The sequence below is a fragment of the Pelodiscus sinensis genome, unplaced genomic scaffold (genome assembly GCF_049634645.1).
Source record: "Pelodiscus sinensis isolate JC-2024 unplaced genomic scaffold, ASM4963464v1 ctg65, whole genome shotgun sequence".
Taxonomy (NCBI): Eukaryota; Metazoa; Chordata; order Testudines; family Trionychidae; genus Pelodiscus; species Pelodiscus sinensis.
The window spans coordinates 539,976-565,639 of NW_027465825.1; the positions used below are offsets into that span (position 1 = coordinate 539,976).

Here is a 25,664-nt window from a genome sequence, read left to right on the forward strand (position 1 = left end):
CTCCACTGGGGGTGTTAGCAGGAATGCAGTCTCATTAGCACAGTGCACAGCAGCAGCTAGGCATATGAAGCACACACGTGTGTACACGCCTCCACTAGGGGTGTTAGCAGGGACTGCAGTCTCATTAGCACAGTGCACAGCAGCAGCTAGGCATATGAAGCACACACGTGTGTACATGCCTCCACTAGGGGTGTTAGCAGGGACTGCAGTCTCATTAGCACAGTGCACAGCAGCAGCTAGGCATATGAAGCACACACGTGTGTACACGCCTCCACTGGGGTGTTAGCAGGGACTGCAGTCTCATTAGCACAGTGCACAGCAGCAGCTAGGCATATGAAGCACACACGTGTGTACACGCCTCCACTGGGGATGTTAGCAGGGACTGCAGTCTCATTAGCACAGTGCACAGCAGCAGCTAGGCATATGAAGCACACACGTGTGTACACGCCTCCACTGGGGGTGTTAGCAGGGACTGCAGTCTCATTAGCACAGTGCACAGCAGCAGCTAGGCATATGAAGCACACACGTGTATACATGCCTCCACTGGGGTGTTAGCAGGGACTGCATTCTCATTAGCACAGTGCACAGCAGCAGCTAGGGCATATGAAGCACACACGTGTGTACACGCCTCCACTGGGGGTGTTAGCAGGGACTGCAGTCTCATTAGCACAGTGCACAGCAGCAGCTAGGCATATGAAGCACACACGTGTATACATGCCTCCACTGGGGGTGTTAGCAGGGACTGCATTCTCATTAGCACAGTGCACAGCAGCAGCTAGGCATATGAAGCACACACGTGTGTACACGCCTCCACTGGGGGTGTTAGCAGGGACTGCAGTCTCATTAGCACAGTGCACAGCAGCAGCTAGGCATATGAAGCACACACGTGTGTACATGCCTCCACTGGGGGTGTTAGCAGGGACTGCAGTCTCATTAGCACAGTGCACAGCAGCAGCTAGGCATATGAAGCACACACGTGTGTACATGCCTCCACTGGGGGTGTTAGCAGGGAATGCAGTCTCATTAGCACAGTGCACAGCAGCAGCTAGGCATATGAAGCACACACGTGTGTACACGCCTCCACTAGGGGTGTTAGCAGGGACTGCAGTCTCATTAGCACAGTGCACAGCAGCAGCTAGGCATATGAAGCACACACGTGTGTACATGCCTCCACTAGGGGTGTTAGCAGGGACTGCAGTCTCATTAGCACAGTGCACAGCAGCAGCTAGGCATATGAAGCACACACGTGTGTACACGCCGCCACTGGGGGTGTTAGCAGGGACTGCAGTCTCATTAGCACAGTGCACAGCAGCAGCTAGGCATATGAAGCACACACGTGTGTACACGCCTCCACTGGGGGTGTTAGCAGGGACTGCAGTCTCATTAGCACAGTGCACAGCAGCAGCTAGGCATATGAAGCACACACGTGTGTACATGCCTCCACTGGGGGTGTTAGCAGGGACTGCAGTCTCATTAGCACAGTGCACAGCAGCAGCTAGGCATATGAAGCACACACGTGTGTACACGCCTCTACTGAGGGTGTTAGCAGGGACTGCAGTCTCATTAGCACAGTGCACAGCAGCAGGTAGGGCATATGAAGCACACACGTGTGTACACGCCTCCACTGGGGGTGTTAGCAGGGACTGCAGTCTCATTAGCACAGTGCACAGCAGCAGGTAGGGCATATGAAGCACACACGTGTGTACACGCCTCCACTGGGGGTGTTAGCAGGGACTGCATTCTCATTAGCACAGTGCACAGCAGCAGCTAGGCATATGAAGCACACACGTGTGTACACGCCTCCACTGGGGGTGTTAGCAGGGACTGCAGTCTCATTAGCACAGTGCACAGCAGCAGCTAGGCATATGAAGCACACACGTGTGTACATGCCTCCACTGGGGGTGTTAGCAGGGACTGCAGTCTCATTAGCACAGTGCACAGCAGCAGCTAGGCATATGAAGCACACACGTGTGTACATGCCTCCACTGGGGGTGTTAGCAGGGAATGCAGTCTCATTAGCACAGTGCACAGCAGCAGCTAGGCATATGAAGCACACACGTGTGTACACGCCTCCACTAGGGGTGTTAGCAGGGACTGCAGTCTCATTAGCACAGTGCACAGCAGCAGCTAGGCATATGAAGCACACACGTGTGTACATGCCTCCACTAGGGGTGTTAGCAGGGACTGCAGTCTCATTAGCACAGTGCACAGCAGCAGCTAGGCATATGAAGCACACACGTGTGTACACGCCTCCACTGGGGGTGTTAGCAGGGACTGCAGTCTCATTAGCACAGTGCACAGCAGCAGCTAGGCATATGAAGCACACACGTGTGTACACGCCTCCACTGGGGATGTTAGCAGGGACTGCAGTCTCATTAGCACAGTGCACAGCAGCAGCTAGGCATATGAAGCACACACGTGTGTACACGCCTCCACTGGGGGTGTTAGCAGGGACTGCAGTCTCATTAGCACAGTGCACAGCAGCAGCTAGGCATATGAAGCACACACGTGTATACATGCCTCCACTGGGGGTGTTAGCAGGGACTGCATTCTCATTAGCACAGTGCACAGCAGCAGCTAGGGCATATGAAGCACACACGTGTGTACACGCCTCCACTGGGGGTGTTAGCAGGGACTGCAGTCTCATTAGCACAGTGCACAGCAGCAGCTAGGCATATGAAGCACACACGTGTATACATGCCTCCACTGGGGGTGTTAGCAGGGACTGCATTCTCATTAGCACAGTGCACAGCAGCAGCTAGGCATATGAAGCACACACGTGTGTACACGCCTCCACTGGGGGTGTTAGCAGGGACTGCAGTCTCATTAGCACAGTGCACAGCAGCAGCTAGGCATATGAAGCACACACGTGTGTACATGCCTCCACTGGGGGTGTTAGCAGGGACTGCAGTCTCATTAGCACAGTGCACAGCAGCAGCTAGGCATATGAAGCATACACGTGTGTACATGCCTCCACTGGGGGTGTTAGCAGGGAATGCAGTCTCATTAGCACAGTGCACAGCAGCAGCTAGGCATATGAAGCACACACGTGTGTACACGCCTCCACTAGGGGTGTTAGCAGGGACTGCAGTCTCATTAGCACAGTGCACAGCAGCAGCTAGGCATATGAAGCACACACGTGTGTACATGCCTCCACTAGGGGTGTTAGCAGGGACTGCAGTCTCATTAGCACAGTGCACAGCAGCAGCTAGGCATATGAAGCACACACGTGTGTACACGCCGCCACTGGGGGTGTTAGCAGGGACTGCAGTCTCATTAGCACAGTGCACAGCAGCAGCTAGGCATATGAAGCACACACGTGTGTACACGCCTCCACTGGGGGTGTTAGCAGGGACTGCAGTCTCATTAGCACAGTGCACAGCAGCAGCTAGGCATATGAAGCACACACGTGTGTACATGCCTCCACTGGGGGTGTTAGCAGGGACTGCAGTCTCATTAGCACAGTGCACAGCAGCAGCTAGGCATATGAAGCACACACGTGTGTACACGCCTCTACTGAGGGTGTTAGCAGGGACTGCAGTCTCATTAGCACAGTGCACAGCAGCAGGTAGGGCATATGAAGCACACACGTGTGTACACGCCTCCACTGGGGGTGTTAGCAGGGACTGCAGTCTCATTAGCACAGTGCACAGCAGCAGCTAGGCATATGAAGCACACACGTGTGTACACGCCTCCACTGGGGGTGTTAGCAGGGACTGCAGTCTCATTAGCACAGTGCACAGCAGCAGCTAGGCATATGAAGCACACACGTGTGTACACGCCTCCACTGGGGATGTTAGCAGGGACTGCAGTCTCATTAGCACAGTGCACAGCAGCAGCTAGGCATATGAAGCACACACGTGTGTACACGCCTCCACTGGGGGTGTTAGCAGGGACTGCAGTCTCATTAGCACAGTGCACAGCAGCAGCTAGGCATATGAAGCACACACGTGTGTACACGCCTCCACTGGGGATGTTAGCAGGGACTGCAGTCTCATTAGCACAGTGCACAGCAGCAGCTAGGCATATGAAGCACACACGTGTGTACACGCCTCCACTGGGGGTGTTAGCAGGGACTGCAGTCTCATTAGCACAGTGCACAGCAGCAGCTAGGCATATGAAGCACACACGTGTGTACACGCCTCCACTGGGGGTGTTAGCAGGGACTGCAGTCTCATTAGCACAGTGCACAGCAGCAGCTAGGCATATGAAGCACACACGTGTGTACATGCCTCCACTGGGGGTGTTAGCAGGGACTGCAGTCTCATTAGCACAGTGCACAGCAGCAGCTAGGCATATGAAGCACACACGTGTGTACACGCCTCCACTGGGGATGTTAGCAGGGACTGCAGTCTCATTAGCACAGTGCACAGCAGCAGCTAGGCATATGAAGCACACACGTGTGTACACGCCTCCACTGGGGGTGTTAGCAGGGACTGCAGTCTCATTAGCACAGTGCACAGCAGCAGCTAGGCATATGAAGCACACACGTGTGTACATGCCTCCACTGGGGGTGTTAGCAGGGACTGCAGTCTCATTAGCACAGTGCACAGCAGCAGCTAGGCATATGAAGCACACACGTGTATACATGCCTCCACTGGGGGTGTTAGCAGGGACTGCAGTCTCATTAGCACAGTGCACAGCAGCAGCTAGGCATATGAAGCACACACGTGTGTACACGCCGCCACTGGGGGTGTTAGCAGGGACTGCAGTCTCATTAGCACAGTGCACAGCAGCAGCTAGGCATATGAAGCACACACGTGTGTACACGCCTCCACTGGGGGTGTTAGCAGGGACTGCAGTCTCATTAGCACAGTGCACAGCAGCAGCTAGGCATATGAAGCACACACGTGTGTACATGCCTCCACTGGGGGTGTTAGCAGGGACTGCAGTCTCATTAGCACAGTGCACAGCAGCAGCTAGGCATATGAAGCACACACGTGTGTACACGCCTCCACTGAGGGTGTTAGCAGGGACTGCAGTCTCATTAGCACAGTGCACAGCAGCAGCTAGGGCATATGAAGCACACACGTGTGTACACGCCTCCACTGGGGGTGTTAGCAGGGACTGCAGTCTCATTAGCACAGTGCACAGCAGCAGCTAGGCATATGAAGCACACACGTGTGTACACGCCTCCACTGGGGGTGTTAGCAGGGACTGCAGTCTCATTAGCACAGTGCACAGCAGCAGCTAGGCATATGAAGCACACACGTGTGTACACGCCTCCACTGGGGATGTTAGCAGGGACTGCAGTCTCATTAGCACAGTGCACAGCAGCAGCTAGGCATATGAAGCACACACGTGTGTACACGCCTCCACTGGGGGTGTTAGCAGGGACTGCAGTCTCATTAGCACAGTGCACAGCAGCAGCTAGGCATATGAAGCACACACGTGTGTACACGCCTCCACTGGGGATGTTAGCAGGGACTGCAGTCTCATTAGCACAGTGCACAGCAGCAGCTAGGCATATGAAGCACACACGTGTGTACACGCCTCCACTGGGGGTGTTAGCAGGGACTGCAGTCTCATTAGCACAGTGCACAGCAGCAGCTAGGCATATGAAGCACACACGTGTGTACACGCCTCCACTAGAGGTGTTAGCAGGGACTGCAGTCTCATTAGCACAGTGCACAGCAGCAGCTAGGGCATATGAAGCACACACGTGTGTACACGCCTCCACTGGGGGTGTTAGCAGGGACTGCAGTCTCATTAGCACAGTGCACAGCAGCAGCTAGGCATATGAAGCACACACGTGTATACATGCCTCCACTGGGGGTGTTAGCAGGGACTGCATTCTCATTAGCACAGTGCACAGCAGCAGCTAGGCATATGAAGCACACACGTGTGTACACGCCTCCACTGGGGGTGTTAGCAGGGACTGCAGTCTCATTAGCACAGTGCACAGCAGCAGCTAGGCATATGAAGCACACACGTGTGTACATGCCTCCACTGGGGGTGTTAGCAGGGACTGCAGTCTCATTAGCACAGTGCACAGCAGCAGCTAGGCATATGAAGCACACACGTGTGTCCATGCCTCCACTGGGGGTGTTAGCAGGGAATGCAGTCTCATTAGCACAGTGCACAGCAGCAGCTAGGCATATGAAGCACACACGTGTGTACACGCCTCCACTAGGGGTGTTAGCAGGGACTGCAGTCTCATTAGCACAGTGCACAGCAGCAGCTAGGCATATGAAGCACACACGTGTGTACACGCCTCCACTAGGGGTGTTAGCAGGGACTGCAGTCTCATTAGCACAGTGCACAGCAGCAGCTAGGCATATGAAGCACACACGTGTGTACACGCCGCCACTGGGGGTGTTAGCAGGGACTGCAGTCTCATTAGCACAGTGCACAGCAGCAGCTAGGCATATGAAGCACACACGTGTGTACACGCCTCCACTGGGGGTGTTAGCAGGGACTGCAGTCTCATTAGCACAGTGCACAGCAGCAGCTAGGCATATGAAGCACACACGTGTGTACACGCCTCCACTGGGGATGTTAGCAGGGACTGCAGTCTCATTAGCACAGTGCACAGCAGCAGCTAGGCATATGAAGCACACACGTGTGTACATGCCTCCACTGGGGGTGTTAGCAGGGACTGCAGTCTCATTAGCACAGTGCACAGCAGCAGCTAGGGCATATGAAGCACACACGTGTGTACACGCCTCCACTGGGGGTGTTAGCAGGGACTGCAGTCTCATTAGCACAGTGCACAGCAGCAGCTAGGCATATGAAGCACACACGTGTGTACATGCCTCCACTGGGGGTGTTAGCAGGGACTGCAGTCTCATTAGCACAGTGCACAGCAGCAGCTAGGCATATGAAGCACACACGTGTGTACACGCCTCCACTGGGGGTGTTAGCAGGGACTGCAGTCTCATTAGCACAGTGCACAGCAGCAGCTAGGCATATGAAGCACACACGTGTGTACATGCCTCCACTGGGGGTGTTAGCAGGGACTGCAGTCTCATTAGCACAGTGCACAGCAGCAGCTAGGCATATGAAGCACACACGTGTGTACACGCCTCTACTGAGGGTGTTAGCAGGGACTGCAGTCTCATTAGCACAGTGCACAGCAGCAGGTAGGGCATATGAAGCACACACGTGTGTACACGCCTCCACTGGGGGTGTTAGCAGGGACTGCAGTCTCATTAGCACAGTGCACAGCAGCAGCTAGGCATATGAAGCACACACGTGTGTACACGCCTCCACTGGGGGTGTTAGCAGGGACTGCAGTCTCATTAGCACAGTGCACAGCAGCAGCTAGGCATATGAAGCACACACGTGTGTACACGCCTCCACTGGGGATGTTAGCAGGGACTGCAGTCTCATTAGCACAGTGCACAGCAGCAGCTAGGCATATGAAGCACACACGTGTGTACACGCCTCCACTGGGGGTGTTAGCAGGGACTGCAGTCTCATTAGCACAGTGCACAGCAGCAGCTAGGCATATGAAGCACACACGTGTGTACACGCCTCCACTGGGGATGTTAGCAGGGACTGCAGTCTCATTAGCACAGTGCACAGCAGCAGCTAGGCATATGAAGCACACACGTGTGTACACGCCTCCACTGGGGGTGTTAGCAGGGACTGCAGTCTCATTAGCACAGTGCACAGCAGCAGCTAGGCATATGAAGCACACACGTGTGTACACGCCTCCACTGGGGGTGTTAGCAGGGACTGCAGTCTCATTAGCACAGTGCACAGCAGCAGCTAGGCATATGAAGCACACACGTGTGTACATGCCTCCACTGGGGGTGTTAGCAGGGACTGCAGTCTCATTAGCACAGTGCACAGCAGCAGCTAGGCATATGAAGCACACACGTGTGTACATGCCTCCACTGGGGGTGTTAGCAGGGACTGCAGTCTCATTAGCACAGTGCACAGCAGCAGCTAGGCATATGAAGCACACACGTGTGTACATGCCTCCACTGGGGGTGTTAGCAGGGACTGCAGTCTCATTAGCACAGTGCACAGCAGCAGCTAGGCATATGAAGCACACACGTGTATACATGCCTCCACTGGGGGTGTCAGCAGGGACTGCAGTCTCATTAGCACAGTGCACAGCAGCAGCTAGGCATATGAAGCACACACGTGTATACATGCCTCCACTGGGGGTGTTAGCAGGGACTGCAGTCTCATTAGCACAGTGCACAGCAGCAGCTAGGGCATATGAAGCACACACGTGTGTATACGCCTCCACTGGGGGTGTTAGCAGGGACTGCAGTCTCATTAGCACAGTGCACAGCAGCAGCTAGGCATATGAAGCACACACGTGTGTACATGCCTCCACTGGGGGTGTTAGCAGGGACTGCAGTCTCATTAGCACAGTGCACAGCAGCAGCTAGGCATATGAAGCACACACGTGTGTACACGCCTCCACTGGGGGTGTTAGCAGGGACTGCAGTCTCATTAGCACAGTGCACAGCAGCAGCTAGGCATATGAAGCACACACGTGTGTACATGCCTCCACTGGGGGTGTTAGCAGGGACTGCAGTCTCATTAGCACAGTGCACAGCAGCAGCTAGGCATATGAAGCACACACGTGTGTACACGCCTCCACTGAGGGTGTTAGCAGGGACTGCAGTCTCATTAGCACAGTGCACAGCAGCAGCTAGGGCATATGAAGCACACACGTGTGTACACGCCTCCACTGGGGGTGTTAGCAGGGACTGCAGTCTCATTAGCACAGTGCACAGCAGCAGCTAGGCATATGAAGCACACACGTGTGTACACGCCTCCACTGGGGGTGTTAGCAGGGACTGCAGTCTCATTAGCACAGTGCACAGCAGCAGCTAGGCATATGAAGCACACACGTGTGTACACGCCTCCACTGGGGATGTTAGCAGGGACTGCAGTCTCATTAGCACAGTGCACAGCAGCAGCTAGGCATATGAAGCACACACGTGTGTACACGCCTCCACTGGGGGTGTTAGCAGGGACTGCAGTCTCATTAGCACAGTGCACAGCAGCAGCTAGGCATATGAAGCACACACGTGTGTACACGCCTCCACTGGGGATGTTAGCAGGGACTGCAGTCTCATTAGCACAGTGCACAGCAGCAGCTAGGCATATGAAGCACACACGTGTGTACACGCCTCCACTGGGGGTGTTAGCAGGGACTGCAGTCTCATTAGCACAGTGCACAGCAGCAGCTAGGCATATGAAGCACACACGTGTGTACACGCCTCCACTGGGGGTGTTAGCAGGGACTGCAGTCTCATTAGCACAGTGCACAGCAGCAGCTAGGCATATGAAGCACACACGTGTGTACACGCCTCCACTGGGGATGTTAGCAGGGACTGCAGTCTCATTAGCACAGTGCACAGCAGCAGCTAGGCATATGAAGCACACACGTGTGTACACGCCTCCACTGGGGGTGTTAGCAGGGACTGCAGTCTCATTAGCACAGTGCACAGCAGCAGCTAGGCATATGAAGCACACACGTGTATACATGCCTCCACTGGGGGTGTCAGCAGGGACTGCAGTCTCATTAGCACAGTGCACAGCAGCAGCTAGGCATATGAAGCACACACATGTATACATGCCTCCACTGGGGGTGTTAGCAGGGACTGCAGTCTCATTAGCACAGTGCACAGCAGCAGCTAGGCATATGAAGCACACACGTGTGTACATGCCTCCACTGGGGGTGTTAGCAGGGACTGCAGTCTCATTAGCACAGTGCACAGCAGCAGCTAGGCATATGAAGCACACACGTGTGTACACGCCTCCACTGGGGGTGTTAGCAGGGACTGCAGTCTCATTAGCACAGTGCACAGCAGCAGCTAGGCATATGAAGCACACACGTGTGTACACGCCTCCACTGGGGGTGTTAGCAGGGACTGCAGTCTCATTAGCACAGTGCCCAGCAGCAGCTAGGCATATGAAGCACACACGTGTGTACACGCCTCCACTAGGGGTGTTAGCAGGGACTGCAGTCTCATTAGCACAGTGCCCAGCAGCAGCTAGGCATATGAAGCACACACGTGTGTACATGCCTCCACTGGGGGTGTTAGCAGGGACTGCAGTCTCATTAGCACAGTGCCCAGCAGTGCTCTGGGGCCCTCTCTCGGTACAGACGGGGCAATCCCGGGTAAGAAGGGTCGGGCGGGAGACTCTTACCCGGGATGAACTTCTGCCAGCGCTGCTCCAGGTGGTACTTGAGGCAGCTGTTCCCCGAGGGGTAGATGATGATCTGCTCGTCGAAGTAGCACACGCAGTTGGCCACGCGCGAGCGGAGCCCGAAGACGTGCAGCGGCTGGGCCACGATCACGGACATGGTGGCTCCGCGCCGCGGGGCGAGAGACACGGGGCTTCACTCGGCCAGCACCAAGCGCCTGGTTGCCATGGAGACCCAGCGCTTCTGACCCGGAAGCGGAAGTGAGCATGCGGCGGCGGCCTTGGAGAGGCCGGAAGTGAACTTTCGAGGCGGCGCGGGCTGCGGCGGGTCCACGCGCGTGGCAGGGGCAGGAGCTGGCTGCGGAGGTAAGAGCGGTCGCGCGCTGACTGCAAGGCCCACGGTGCAGCGCGCTTGGCCGGCACGTGCCGTCGCGCCCCAGGGCCGAGCCCCTGCGCCGCGGCCTCGCTCCTAGCGCAGCCCGGGCGCCGCGGCTGCTCTTCTAGGCGTCCGCGTGACGCTGCTCCCTCCGCGGCTCCCAGGGGAACAGGCGGGCGGCCAAGCCGCGTGTGATTCCGATGGCGCTGCTGCAGGGAGAGCGGCGAGCTGTTGTCTCTAGATGTCATGTATGGTAACCTGAAGGGTTATCTGCAGTAACAAACAGAAAGGGGGGTTACACACGTGGCTTTACTACTGTTAACAGTCGCAGCATTAAAAGTCTTTGTTCCCTATAAAATGACGTACTCTCTAAAAGTCAGCTCCTCGCACGCAACCACTGACATTTTCAGCAGTTACACAGTTACTAATTACACATATTTGAACATCCCTAATCCCTGCCTGACAGGCCCCGCGCTGGGACCATGTGTGCTTCTGTGCCGTGAGCTCCATGCTTGTGCCTCTATGTACTGCCCCATGCACAGTCTCACGGCTTCCATTGGTTGGAAACTGGCCAATGGGAGTTGCTGGGGCAGTGCTTGTGGATGGTTTGCTCCCCAACAAGCATGTGGCAGAGAAACAAACATGGCCCTAGCAGCCAGTTACTTTGAGCAGTGTGTGGGGTATGACAGGCAGGGAGCCTGACCAAGAGTCCTGCTGGGATGCTGGTCATGAGACACTTAGGATAAGCATTTCCTGGCTAGATCTGTGCCTGGCACCCTACTTCTGCACACAACCCCTCTGTCCAAGACTCTGTACCCTCTCCAAAACCTTTTCTCCAGGTCAGAATCCTCTCCTGCAGTCATACTCCCTCCCAGATTCTGCACCCCAATCTCCTGCCCCAGGTCACAACCTCCTCCTTCACCCAAACTCCATCCCAGACACCACACCCCTTGCTGTACCCCAATCCCCTACTCCGAGGTCCCTTCTGCACCAAACCTCCATCCCAGACCCCACATTTCCTCCATTAGCATGGAAGAATATGGCTCTTGACCACTTACCAAATTCTTGGAGTACCCCTACCTGAATCTAGCATCATGTCCCTGCACAGGGAATATGACACCATCCACTCTGCAATCAACCATCTCTTTTTGGCCAAGCTGGGTACAAATGAGACACTTATACATCCTTATGCAGGTCTGTAGATACAGAGGTGAATGCAGTATGAGAATTCAAATTGAACAGAGTACATATCATCTTTATCTCTTTCTTTCTTCCAGTTAAAAAGATGGCAGATTATGAAAATCAGTCGTCGTCAGAGTCTGAGTCAGAAGAATCTGTCATCACCGACAAAGAGGTAAACTTCATACCGACAGGCTTGAAAAATATAGAAGACCCTCACAATTTGCAGAATTGTTATTTGCAATTCTGCATATTTGTGGGTGTCTCCTGGCGAGGGATGTACTTGTGTAGTTGACTAAATGATTAACACGCTTATCAGTTAACATTATCTACTACACGCCACACTCCCCTCCCCATCTCCTTTAAGGTTTAGCAGGCTGGTTCAGTCCCAGCTCCCACCTGGTATCAATCCCTGTGACAGCTCTTAGTGCTTATAGTGCAGAGCCGCAGTGGGGATTGATACTGGGTCCTGGTGCAAGCTGGGACTGAGCCAGTCTGCCCGCATGCCGGCTTTTAGTGCCAGGACCGGTATCAACCCCCCCTTGCCACTTTGCAGTACAAGTGCTTGTAGTGCAGAGCCACAGGAGGGGTAGTTGGTGGATTGAGTGGTAACAGTGCTATCCCTTATCAATTAGTTGTGTAGTCAACCAAGTTTTTGTTTACTACACATTTAACAGATTTACTCGCTTCTTAATATCCTTACTCCAGGCTTGAGTGGGACACGGGGGCCAGCAGCCATGGGGGACTTACCTTGGCTCCCGGCCTCTGCAGTGAACTCACAGTAGTGAGTTCCATGGTGAGTTTGGAGGTGACTGGGAGCAGTGACTCCCAGCATTGGTGAATTTCGCCATTCGCAGTGGTGCCAAGAATGCAGCTACGGCAAATTGCAAGGGTTTCCTGTATTTCTCAATGCTGTGTGGGGAAAAAGAGAGAGAATGCAGATGAGAACACATAACACTATACGAGGAAAGGAGTTGTGGTAGAGGGATAAGTTACAATGTCAAGCGTCCCCTATTAGACTAGCAATGTTCCACCACAGCATACTGCAGGGGTGGGCAATAATTTTTAGTGGAGGGTGGGGGCGGCATTCCAAGAGTTTGGTAAGTGGTCATGGACTACACTTCTATGGAGGGGTCAAAATGTTGTACCAATAAAAGCAAGCGGGATCTTATGAGAGGGATAAGGCAAAAAGCCACATTTATTGTAAAGATAAGAATAAAGAATAAAGAAAAGATAGAAGCAAACAACGTTTTTTAACTACTTATTCCTATCACTACTTAACCTTTATACATATACATATACATATATATAAACATTCATTCAATCATTCATCCATTCATTCAAGTTCTATGTATTTGTTATAGTTACCAGCCTGGAAGTTGCTTGTGACAGAATACTGGCCAGGTATTCTGTACACAAGTGATGGTAGTGGGGAGCGAAGTCCTGATCAGATGCACATCTGAAGCTCCTGGTAGGCTGTCAGCAGAACCTTGGACTCTGACTCCATAGTCTTTTAGTCCAGTTCTTATAGGAATTTCTTCCTATGCCAGTCTATGGAAATTGCTGCATCATGCTGATGTCCAGGGTGGCTGTCAGGTGCTTGTCAGTAATCTCATAGGGTGGACCTCCAGTACTTGGTTTTCTCCACTTGACACCTTTTGGTTGCACTGGCACCTGACGCCTTCTTCAGCCCTTTGTTGCTGCATTCTCAGGCTGGCACCTCTCAAAACCATTCATTCATCATCCAAGCACTCTCTCTCTTACATACATTCCCTAATTAATGTTTCACATACAGTATTTTGTATAATAATAACTTTACATATACAAGAGTTGTAGTTACAAAAAGTCACAAAAGTTTCTGGGTGGCATTTCTTAAAACATTCTCTCTCTGAGTGCTGAGTTAGTTACTGTTATAGTTACAATGTTTCACTTTGCGATTAGGGTTAATTGCTTCACAATGCTTTGAAGAGAATGGGCGTCAATTGTGTAACAATAAGTTTGAGCGTGCCCTGGGACACAGAGAGGGGAGCTGTTTCTGGCTACATAGTATTATATTTTTAACAGTTTTAAGTTACATGACCTAATATTATATTCTTAACAAATTATATTCTAGAGGGGCAATAATTATAAATCTAAACATTTAACAATCTTAACAAATAGTAATAATAATAATAATAAATCTAAACACTTATCAAGCTTGATAACACTAAATCTAAACATTTATATGGTTCTTCTACTTAACAAACTTATATTACTTAGACTTTTACTTGTGGGAAACAAATTATGGGGAGTCACTTCCACTTGGGGGAATCATTTTTAATACTTTAATATGTTATCCCTACAATAGGTCTGGGACAAAAGATCGGTACAGAAGGAAGCTTGGGATAGAGGACTGGAGTTTAGGAGGGGGTGTGGGGTCTTAGGGGGTTTAGATGAAGGAGGGGGTTTTCCACTTGGGGGAATCATTTTTAATACTTTAATATGTTATCCCTACAATAGGTCTGGGACAAAAGATCGGTACAGAAGGAAGCTTGGGATAGAGGACTGGAGTTTAGGAGGGGGTGTGGGGTCTTAGGGGGTTTAGATGAAGGAGGGGGTTATGATCTGGAGCAGGGGTTTGGGAGTGGAGGGTCCATGAAGGGGTATGGGTGCAGGAGAAGATTCTGGCCTGTAGGAGGGGGACGCAGGGTCTGGAAGGGAGTTGTGACCCTGGGTAGAGGGGATAGAGGATTTGGGTGGTGACCTGAGGGAGATGGGAGGGAGGGGGTGCCAGAGGAAAGCTATGGCTGGGAGACTCTTCTCTAAGCAGCTCCCAGGCAGCAGTCCAACAAGTACCTGAGTCGTCTGGGCGTTCTACTCCATGTGGCTGTGCTCCAGCACTGAGAAGGAGAGAGGAAGGAGGCTCTGGTCTGCCCCTACCGCCACAAAATTTCTCAGTTCCTATTGGCTGGAAACTGGCCAATGGGAGCTGAGGGATTTTGCTGGGGGTTGGGACAGTGAGTTAATATTCCCATCCCTCCTCAACATGCAGAACAATTAGCAGCCAGCTGTTTAAAACAGTGTGAGCTGCTGTGTAGTGAGGGTGCTGGCGAGGTCGCCGTGCGCTGGATCCGGCAGCTTGGCGAGCTGAATCCGGCCTACTAGCCGCTTCGTGCCCACCCTGTCCTACTCTGTGTTTGGGCGAGAGGAGTCTGCAGATAAAAATCAGCCCTTCTCTCTTGTGGCCAGTTGTCTTGAGATAGCATCCCTAATCCTAAGGGTTCTTATCCCCTGTCCATTAATTTGTTTGAGCTTCTGACATGTTACACCTTTATCCCTTTTTGTCAGTTGGCTGGCATTCCTGGTTAGGAATGTTCTTCTGAGTGATAAATCCCTGCATTGGTCCAAGTGTTCAGCCCCTTGCAAGGACCATAATACATCTTCTCTGGACTAATCCCTAACCAGTCTTCTCCTTCTGCGTAGCTCCAGGCAGCATTTTCCAGGGGTGTCCTAAAGCCAGGGCTGAATGTTGTGCTTGAGAAGCATCAGAAGGCTCTTAACAATGTGGTGAGTACTGTCTGTGTAGGCTTTGCCTCTGATATGCATGCAAGAGCTTAAATGGGAAGAGTTCACATAGGAAGGTTGGGCTTGTACATGTGGCTACATACAGGAATCAAAAGGTTAGTGTATTAAAAACTCTTAAATAATTGTTCAATTACTCCATACATTTTTGGTGGGGAACACTACAACGGTAAAGGCTGGAGATTGCTATGAAACTAACACTGCCATACCAGTTGCCTTTTTACCCAGTGAAGTCCGTGTGTGAGTTGATCATGTTCTTCACTGCTGTGATGCTGATACACCAAGGTTAATATTATTCATTGATTTTAGCTTCTAGATTAAATGGTTTATTTTTTTCAGGATTTCATAACCTGATTGCTGTCACAGGCCATCTCAAATTGTTGAAGACTTAGCTGGCTGTACCTAAGGTTATTGGTAATGATTAAACATTAAAAGATTGGCTAGTCCACCCATATCATGGACTAATTGTTAGAGCTCTTTATAGATACAAAGTTTGGATCTGCAGACTTGGTTCATGGATGTGTATGCACATAAGCCTGATATTGCTGGGCTTTACCAATTGTTGCCTACTCCCCAGGATCTTGGGAAGTAGATTCCAGCTGATGGAGTCCAATAAAGTAGCTTTTCTTTGCCTTTTTGTGTTTGGTTCACTTCAAATGTTGTAGAACATGTTTTATCCTTGCCACAGGGCTAACCTACCAATTTTGAAGACGTTATATGCCATAGAATCATAGAATACTAGAACTGGAAGGGACCTTGAGAGGTCATTGAGTCCAGTCCCCTTCCCTCATGGCAGGACTAAATACTGTCTAGACCATCCCTGATAGACATTTATCTAACCTACTCTTAAATATCTTCAGAGATGGGGATTCCACAACCTCCCTGGGCAATTTATTCCAGTGTTTGACCATCCTGACAGTTAGGAAGTTTTTCCTAATGTCCATCCTAAACCTCCCTTGCTGCAGTTTAAGCCCATTGCTTCTTGTTCTATCCTCAAAGGCTAAGATGAACAAGTTTTCTCCCTCCTCCTTATGACACTCTTTTAGATATCTGAAAACTGCTATCATGTCCCCCCTCAATCTTCTCTTTTCTAAACTAAACAAACCCAATTCCTTCAGCCTTTCCTCATAGGTCATGTTCTCTAGACCTTTAATCATTCTCGTTGCTCTTCTCTGGACCCTCTCCAATTTTTCCACGTCTTTCTTGAAATGCGGTGCCCAGGACTGGACACAATACTCCAATTCAGGCCTAACCAGTGCAGAGTAGAGTGGAAGAATGACTTCTTGTGTCTTGCTCACAACACACCTATTAATACATCCCAGAATCATGTTTGCTTTCTTTGCAACAGCATCACACTGCTGACTCGTATTTAACTTGTGGTCCACTATAACCCCTAGATCCCTTTCTGCCGTACTCCTTCCCAGACCATCGCTTCCCATTCTGTATGTGTGAAACTGATTGTTCCTTCCTAAGTGGAGCACTTTGCATTTGTCTTTATTAAACTTCATCCTATTTATCTCAGACCATTTCTCCAATTTGTCCAGGTCATTTTGAATTATGACCCTATCCTCCAGATGAGTCGCAATCCCTCCCAGCTTGGTATCATCTGCAAACTTAATAAGCGTACTTTCTATACCAATATCTAAATCGTTGATGAAGATATTGAACAGAGCCGGTCCCAAAACAGAACCCTAAGGAACATCCCTCCTTCTGCGCTCCTTCTGCCCATCACTCCTTCTGCACTGTTCAACACATCATAGGGTATGTCTACATTGCTGTTGGAAAGTTTGATCTAGCTTGAGTAATAATAGCAATGAAACTGCTGCATTTGGGGCATCTTCAAGGATTTGCTCCTCCCATCCAGTGGGAAGAAGTGGATGCATTCCTGAGTGATTTCTGCCTGTGCTGCTGCTTCACTGCCATTGTTACTTGAGCTAGATCTGAACCAGCTATGTCTAGATTTGCTTCATTGACACCTCCCAATTGCAGTGCACATGTACCCATAGAAGCGCACTGACTTGCTGTCATATGAACTTTATATTCTTTAATAGGTAATGTTATTTTTGTATACCCAAGAGTGTATACAAAATCTAAAATCGGGTTGCTGTCAACATGAGTGGGAAGATTTATAATTATAAAATCACACCATCGCTCATTTAAGTAATTGACCTGATCTAGTATTGGACTTTGTCTTTTCTCCTTCTTGGGGTTTTCATACTATGTCCAAACTCAATCCAAAAATCCTTTCTTGGGGGTCTGGTTTATTAAAAAACCATCACAATTATTTCAGTGCAAGTCTTTCCCTAAGATCTTAATTCATGCTGCCTGGCATTTCCTCAAGCTGCTGCTTAAGGCTGTTCATCTCCTGCCCCTCACTACAGGTAGCTCCAGAAGTTTGCATCTACCAGTTTGGAGAGCCCCTTCTCTGATCCCCTTTGTCTCTGTCTCTCCACAGGAATCTTGCTGCTGTCTTAAATTCAGTGCAGCAGATAGTCTTATTTGCCTGAAAGGCTGTCACCTGGGGAGGCAGCTAACAAATTAAGGTGGGGTTGAGCCCAATTCTCTTTAAGAGGCACATCGCCCTATTATAGACATTTAGACTGTGTCTACACTGGCATGAATTTCCGGAACTGCTTAAAACGGAATACTATTCCGTTTTCAGTTTTTCTGGAAAAGGAGCGTCTACATTGGCAGGCTGCTTTTCCGGAAAAGCATCTGTGGCCAATGTAGATGCACTTTTCCGGAAAAGAGCCCCGATCGCCATTTTCGCGATCGGGGCTTTTTTCTGGAAAAGACTACTGGGCTGTCTACACTGACCCTTTTCCGGAACAGTGTTCCGGAATAAGGACTTATGCCCGAGCGGGAGCAGAATAGTTTTTCCAGAATAGCGGCTGATTTCGTACAGTAGAGCGTCGTTGCTTTTCCGGAAATTCAAGGGCCAGTGTAGACAGCTCGCAGCTTATTCCAGAAAAGCGGCTGATTTTCTGGAATAAGTGGCCCAGTGTAGACAAAGCCTTAGTATCTAGCCTTCAGAAGGCAAACTTGTTGTTTTTGTGTCTTGCTACTAATAGAGATGTCCTTCCTTTTTCTAGGATGGGTTGAAGCAGTGTTTGTCTGAATTCAAGCAGCACCTAGCCTGGGTGGAAAGACTGGATGTGACCGTGGGTCAGGCACCAAATGTCATGAGTTCAGCCTCATATCCTACACCTGACAAAGTCACCGTTGACCCTGAGGATGACTTCCAGAGAGAAATGAGCTTGTGAGAAGAGGCAACAGTTTTCTCTGGGGCCCCAATCATACCACATACACAACCCTACTGCTGCATCACTATTGAACCTTGCTAGGCATTGCACAGCATGACAGTCATGCCATCCGTCCACATGTCAATGTCACATCACTTTCAATCCTCAATGCATATATATGTGTAACAACTCAACAACCAGGTGTCATACTGCTATAAACTCTCAAAATATATTCCAAAATAGATCAAGACGTCTTGAAGTTTGAAATCTCGTTTTGGATTCTGAAATCTTGGGTTTTACCCTTTTTTGGCAGGCCTGGATTATAAAATTATCAATCACGAGAAAATATTTTAAGCATATTAAAAATATTAAGGTGTAGTTTGTGGCGGAAGGAACTCGTTAGTGATGACTGGCAGTAGAAAATCCTAAAATTGATGGACTTTTTTGTAGCTGTGTTAGATATGTAATGAGTAACAGGTTAACTGGTTACCAGGTAATGGTTAATTGGTATCTGAGAGCAACCTGTGGCCTTCCAGGGGCAGAGGGCTGCTCCACCCCACTGGACCCACAGTGTTGCAGGCTGGGGTGGGAGCCAGCAGCCTCACATGGGGCCGGCAGCCCTGGGGACTGCTCCGGCCAGGCTTAAGCAGTCCCCCACCCAGGATCCCACTTAATCGGTTAACTGATTAAACCTAACGTTTAATCATGTAAATAATTAAACATGACATTGCCTTAAAACTGCTGTTGAGCAGGATACAGATTAGGGATGTAATCTCTGGTTATTTTCTCACAGAATGTAATTTCCTTGAAAGAAATGCAGTGAAATCCCCTAGGCTGGGGTGGGCGAAAGGGCCCACCAAGTGGGTTGATTCAGCCCACAGAAACCCTGCTGCTCCCCCGCCCCCAGGCCAATTAGGGCCTGGGGGCGGGGTAGAGCCCGAAGCTTCCTCCCACCCTGTGAGCAGCACGCAGCGCTTTAAAGTGCCGTGTGCGGCTCACAAGGCAGGAGGAGACGTCACACGCTCCCCCGCCCCCAAGTCCTGATTGGCCTGGGGGGGCAGAGGAGCTGTGTGAAGTTTCTTCCACCCTCCCCCCTGCCCTGGGAGGAGCACATGGCACTTCGCACAGCTCCCCCACCCCCAGGCCAATCAGGACTTGGGGGCAGGGGAGCGTGTGACATCTTCTCTCGCCCTGCAAGCAGCACGTGGGAGGAGGCTTCGCGTGTTCCCCCAGGCCAATCGGTCTGGGGGCGGGGGAGTGTGTGAAGCCTCTTCCAGCCCTCCCAGGGGCATGGGTGCCTAGTGGGAAGGGGGGCAAGTGGGCTTCCCCACCCCCAGACCTACTATGGTCTGGGGGGTGGGGAAGGCCAGAAGCAGTCTGGCCCTGCCCCTTCTGGATTTGGCCCTGCCCCTTCCATGGCAGCCTGGGGCCACTTCAAAAAATTTTGCCCACCCCTGCTAGGCTGTCTTACTTTGAAGGACATGAGAAAATCATGCGCATTGCAATTTTTTTGTACATGGTGGCATTCTGTACATTCTAAATCTACATTCAACATGGCAAAAGAATTGCACATTGTAAACAAATTGCTGCCCTGTTAAAGTCATCTTATAGCTGTCTCCAATAAAACAGCAGCAGCTGAAAAGGTGGTAACTAATTTCCATGCCTAATTAAGTAGATAATTTATTAAAAAATAAATAAAAATGTGTAGTATGCCACTAAGGTTCCAAAATGAAAATGGAATTTCTTGTGGCATCTTGGTGTCATTGCAATTCTGTTTATTTTATGGTTTGAATTTTATAGTTGAAGTTGTCAAATTGTAAACTACCAGCTAACCAGATAAAGAGGAATAGAAAATAGGGATGTTAAATATCAGTTAATTGAATTGTGGAGTAACCTCATGAATTCTTATCAGCTAGTTGACTATTCTATAGTTCCTGGGGTCGGGGCTGCCAGCCAGTGCACTCTGGCCTCACTCCCGAGAAGACCGCTGCCTCGCCATGCTGCTGCCACTGTATCAGACAGCAGCACAAGGTACCAGCTGGGAGCTGGTCCATGAGGGGAGTCAGTTTGAAAACCAGCTCCCCTTGTGGACCAGCTGTCTGTTGCCCTGTGCTGCTGCCTCTAATAAAGAGGCAGCGGTGTGGGGTGGTAGCAACCCCTGTCTAGGGGGTGTTCTGAGCTCCCAAACCCAGCGCGAGCCAGAATTGAGCTGGGCTGCCTGCCCGCCTGGCTCAATATTCTTTAAATGCAGAGCCTTAGTGGAGTTCAGTCCCAGACCCATCGTAAGCCAGGACTGAGCTGGGCTGCTGGCCAGCCTGCTAAAAAAATTACTGGCAAGAGGTGGGGTGAGGGGGGAAATGCATGTAGTCTATAGCATTAACTTATAAGTTTTTGCTTATTGGTTAATCAGTTAATTGACTACACTTTTACATTCCTAATAGAAAATACCACATGAGCATTGTGTCTTGATTAATGTGTTGGTACCTTAATTTCTGGGCTCTTTGCATTTTTAATGTTGCTCTAATATAGTTTTGGGATTTAATATAAATGTTTATTTATCTTGCACCAAATAAGTAATATGAGCAGTTTCTGATATCCCTGCCTATGTGATTTAGACTTTACTGTTAACTTTAACTTGCAGTTCCATTGTTTTCCCAGTTACCGACAGGGCCAGGCAGCAGTGCTAAAGGCCCTACCTTGGCTACATAACCAAAAGGTCCCCACAAGAAGGCCAGATGATTACTTTGCAGAGATGGCCAAATCTGATCAACAGATGCAGAAGGTATTAAACTCGGCACTGGTTGTTTTCCCCTCCTTCAAATTCCCCACTGTGGGTTTTAGACTACATAAAGGATAAACTTTCAGATGCATCATTGTTCAGTCATTGAAGCATGACTAGACCTGAGACATTTGTCAGCACATAGATTAGTTCACTAGTCTGGATTCCTGTCTTCAAGAGTGTCCTGTGACAGGTGCTCTGGAGGAAGGTGTAAAAACCCCCATAAAATGGACATTTTTTGTAAATAGTCTGCCCCCAGGGGAATTGTAAAGTGAAATATAAATGATTCATAGCAGGGAATTGGGAGTAAGGAGTGAATTGAATAAATCAGGTATTTTAATCCGGAGTCTTATGTCATGGAGTGTGCGGGAGTCAGTGGGCCCTGCACCCCCATCTGCAGTCAGATGTGACTCTCAGCCGTCAAGTAGAACAGAAGGTTTTTTCATTGACAGGGACACAGCATAGCACATAGGAACCAGGACCAATCAGTACAATCCATCTTGGGGATGGGAGGGCCCATAGCCCTTCCCAGTCTAACTGTCACTGGTTGCATCTTCCCCCTAGGATCAGGTGACAGGATGACTTGGGCCATTCCTGATGTGCCTTCCCTCTGAAGTTCTCACCGAAAGATCCCATATCCCACTGGGCGCATCCCCCACATAGACAGTCACTACAGAGCAGCATAGGACAGTAGGACTCACACCTGCGTAACAAAGCAGTGAATACAGTCCCCATTACGCCACAATTTAGAACTAGGTTCACAATACAGAATTGATTTGTATACTATTAAAAACACAGGAATTTTCTCCAATGTCTGATGGCCTGACAGAATCTTCCTGAAGCTCTGATCATTATCCCCAGGGAATTATAGCCACTAACATTATCCAAGATTCAAGTCGCTTATAAGGGAACTGCTGGATCTCTTCTATCAATCCAAAAGAATTTGGCAAAAATGATAGCTTTGTTTCACTCTCTTCTGTAAGAACTTGTTCTCTTGAGGTTGCACTTGATCTCTGTATGTCCCATTAATCTTGCCAAATCTGGGTTAAAGAAAACCAGAAGGCCAGGAGTTTCTGTAGTGAGCATTCCCAGGCTTAAGTTATTTGACCATAGTGGAGAGAAAGAGAGTCTAAAAATCACTGCATGCAATAGAGAATGTGGCACTGGGTTTAGGCAGCATCTTTCGTAGGACCTTGGAAATGTAATCAATATAGACTACATTTAGTGCATAGTATAAAGGTTTACAACATGTTTTATATTTATATCTGAGTAATTATCTTACTGATATGGCTTATCCATCTCAGGGTTCACATAGCCACATCTTCTTTTGTATAACAAGCACATTATTTTGTTTCCTAATAAGATTCGACACAAGCTTAAGAGCAAACAGGAGGCAATGGAGAAGTCTGAGAAAGCAAAACAGCTTCGTGCACTGAGAAAATATGGCAAAAAGGTGAGGAGGCAGTGAAACTTATGGAGCAAGAAGGGAAATCCAATGGCAAGACCCTGGAACTCTGGGTGGTGATCCCAGTTATTGTTTGAGAACCTCTTGGACAGCCTTTCTACGCTGTTGTCTGTGGACAGTGCAGGAAAGGGCCTTGAACACTGAGCTGTTTTGCCAGTTTAGCACTTCAGTTTGGAGGTGTGTAAGTGGAAAATATAAAGACAGTGGAGCGTCTTGGGAGGGTTCAGGGCATAGTAGGGAGCAAAACCCATATTGTCTTGTTACAGGTACAGACAGAAATTCTGCAGAAGAGGCAAAAGGAGAAAGCAACTGTTCTGAATGCAATCAAGAAATACCAGAAAGGTGAGGTCATCCATCTCTCCAAAAGAAAGTGTTGCAGGGAGGGGAGGGAGGACAATTGATCATGATAGAGCACTGCAACATGTGAGGTATCACCAGCCAGTATTGGAGAGCAGTGAGTTGGAAAAGGTCATTGCTGAACATAGAGGTACACGGGAGCAGCAGTATAAAGACTTTAATAGGCATTGCCCAGTGGGAGATAAAACTGTCTTGAACTAATGATATGTAACTCTTGCTCACATTGGAATTTCTTCTGCCAGATTCAATGATAGTATTCCCACAAAAGTTCTGCTCTTGCAGGTCTCTCTGACAAGTTGGATTTCCTGGATGGGGAGCAGACACCACCACATCAAGGGAAGAAGAAAGGAGATAGTGGTCAACAAATAAAGAGAGGGTGAGAATGGGAGTTGGAGGCATTGCAACTGGTGCCCATACATCCCCACCTGAGTCTATAACGGGTGGGCAAGAGGCAGCCAGTGGGCCCTATCTAGCCCACCAAGCCACAGGATCTGGCCTGTGACCACCTCACCAGTACTCTCACTATGCAGCAGCCTGTGCTGGGCTGCTAATTGCTCTGCATACTGGGAAGGGACCGGAGAATACATGTGCTGTCCCCATCCCCAGCAAAATCCCTTAGCCTCCATTGGCCAGTTTTCAGCCAATAGGAGCTGAGAAGTTTTGCTGGAGGCAGGGTCAGACCAAAGCCGCCTTCCTCCTTCCTTCTCAGTGCTGGAGCAGAGCCATGTGGAGTAGCCTGCTTAGCAGACTCAGGTTCCTGCTGGGCTGCTGGCTGGGAGCCACCTAGATAAGAGTGTCCCAGCCACAGCCTGCCTCTGGCACCCCTGCACTCCCCCCTTCCAACTCTGCCCCAGATCACCACGAAAACCCTCTGTATCCCCTCCCCCCATCATCTCCAGGTCACAACTCCCTCCCAGACCTCCCCCCCCAATCTACTCCTCTCCCCCAGTCCAGAATCCTCTTCTGCACGTCCAAACCCGTTCCAGATCATAACCTCCTCCTTCACCCAAACTCCCTCTCAAACCCCCACACCTTGCACCCCTGTCCTCTATCCCAACCTTCCTTGTGCACCCAACTTCCGTCCAAGACCCACACCCCCTCCATAGAAGTATGGCCCATGGCCATTTACCGGAATCTTGGAGTGGCCCCCCCATTAAAAATTATTGCTCAGCTCTGGTCTATAAAGCTGCTTTGCAGGATACTATCAGGTTCTAGCTATCCCCATCAGATAATTCCTAGCTCATAATGGTAATGTTCAATCATGTGCACCTCAGGGTAAAGTTGCTGCTGGTAGCATACCCTTTCAGAGAAGAAAAGATGGTTATAAACCAGGTGGAGCAGAGACTGGAGTGTCTTAGCTATTTTTGCTCTTCTGCTATGAGAGTGGGAGACAAATTGGTCTTTTCAACAGCTGGAAAGAAATCTGATGGGATCTCAAATGATGTAAGGATCACAAAGAAGGAGCTAGAGGGGTGTTTCCCACAGTACACATGTGTTTTCAAGCAAGCTTTCTGAGGGAAAGTACTGGGGAATCCAGCAAAGATGACTCCTTGTTTCTGTTTCAGACCAAGTGCCAAGCGACGTTACAAGAATCAGAAGTTTGGTTTTGGTGGGAAGAAGAAAGGCTCAAAATGGAACACTCGGGAAAGTCACAATGATGTGTCAAGCTTCCGGGCTAACATGGCCCACAACAAGGGTCCTGGAAAAGCAGGGAAAAAAGGTTCCAATGTGAGTGAGAAGTGTGTCCTACGCATTACCAACCCTGTGTGTTAATGGGAAACTGGCCTTGGCCACAGTAGTATGGGCTATATGGGTGTCAGTGAGCGACACATGAGCTCTGTGTATAGGGAGCTATGGACTGCATATTTGGGGACCAAAGCTGACCAGGTAGTGGTAGTGGGCAAGGCTAGGCACATTGGTTTGACATGAATGGGTCTGAATCCTTCTATTAGAAAAACTGAAAGGTGAGCATCATCGCTCTGACATACGTCCCTTCTTTCCCCTTGCTATGAAGCCAGAAGCAGGGGGTTTGAAGCTCAAAACCAGAGATCTGAATTTGTCATTCTTTCTTTACAGAAGAGACCGGGCAAAAAGATGAGGCAGAAAATGAAGAGCCGAACCTGATAAGGACTGAGTGGGTTTTGGTCTAGTTCCTATGTAGCTATGAATTGCAAGTATTCCTCGTGTCACTGGTGTCTTGAGGCAACTCTAACTGCTGTTGAGCAAGCTGCACAATGTCATTTGGTACAGAGGGTTGCCGTGGAAGTGCATGTACTGTCACTGACTCCTTTGTACTGTTAATTTTCTTCCAAGATTTTTTTCTCTCAAGCTTCGGGCCTGGCATATGTGAACTCATTAAATAGCTTGAACAGAGTCATTTAGTTCTTATAACTTCAGTCTTATATTGAGGGAGGAACCTGAAGTCCTCCCCCCCTCCCACCATTGTGATTGGGCCTAGAGGAGCCCTATGACTCTTTCCACTGCTGCCTTTGGTAAAAATGGGGAATTTAGCCTCCCCAGAGCCTGTAGAGCCTTTTGCAGGTTGCTAGTACAGCCACTTGGATGAGAGCAGTAAGAGGTAGAAGC

General features: G+C 49.8%; 2 protein-coding genes across 7 annotated transcripts in view; one reads left to right on the top strand and one right to left on the bottom strand.

The window, feature by feature from the left end:
* Positions 1-10,407, bottom strand: part of CFAP57 (cilia and flagella associated protein 57) — a 172,740-nt gene extending 162,333 nt beyond the window's left edge. For all 6 annotated transcript variants that reach the window (XM_075914599.1, XM_075914598.1, XM_075914597.1 and 3 more), the window contains exon 1: positions 10,123-10,407. In XM_075914599.1, the coding sequence (XP_075770714.1) occupies positions 10,123-10,279 (157 nt within the window). In that variant the 5' untranslated portion in view covers positions 10,280-10,407. The remainder of the gene's footprint in view (positions 1-10,122) is intronic.
* On the top strand, positions 10,351-25,451 carry EBNA1BP2 (EBNA1 binding protein 2). The gene is made up of 10 exons (XM_075914608.1): positions 10,351-10,485; positions 11,773-11,849; positions 15,137-15,220; positions 18,328-18,494; positions 21,136-21,259; positions 22,620-22,709; positions 22,988-23,063; positions 23,361-23,454; positions 24,644-24,806; positions 25,155-25,451. The coding sequence occupies exons 2-10, from the start codon at positions 11,781-11,783 to the stop codon at positions 25,200-25,202; spliced, it is 915 nt and encodes a 304-aa protein (XP_075770723.1). The 5' UTR covers positions 10,351-10,485; positions 11,773-11,780; the 3' UTR covers positions 25,203-25,451.
* Positions 25,452-25,664: the final 213 nt, after the last annotated feature.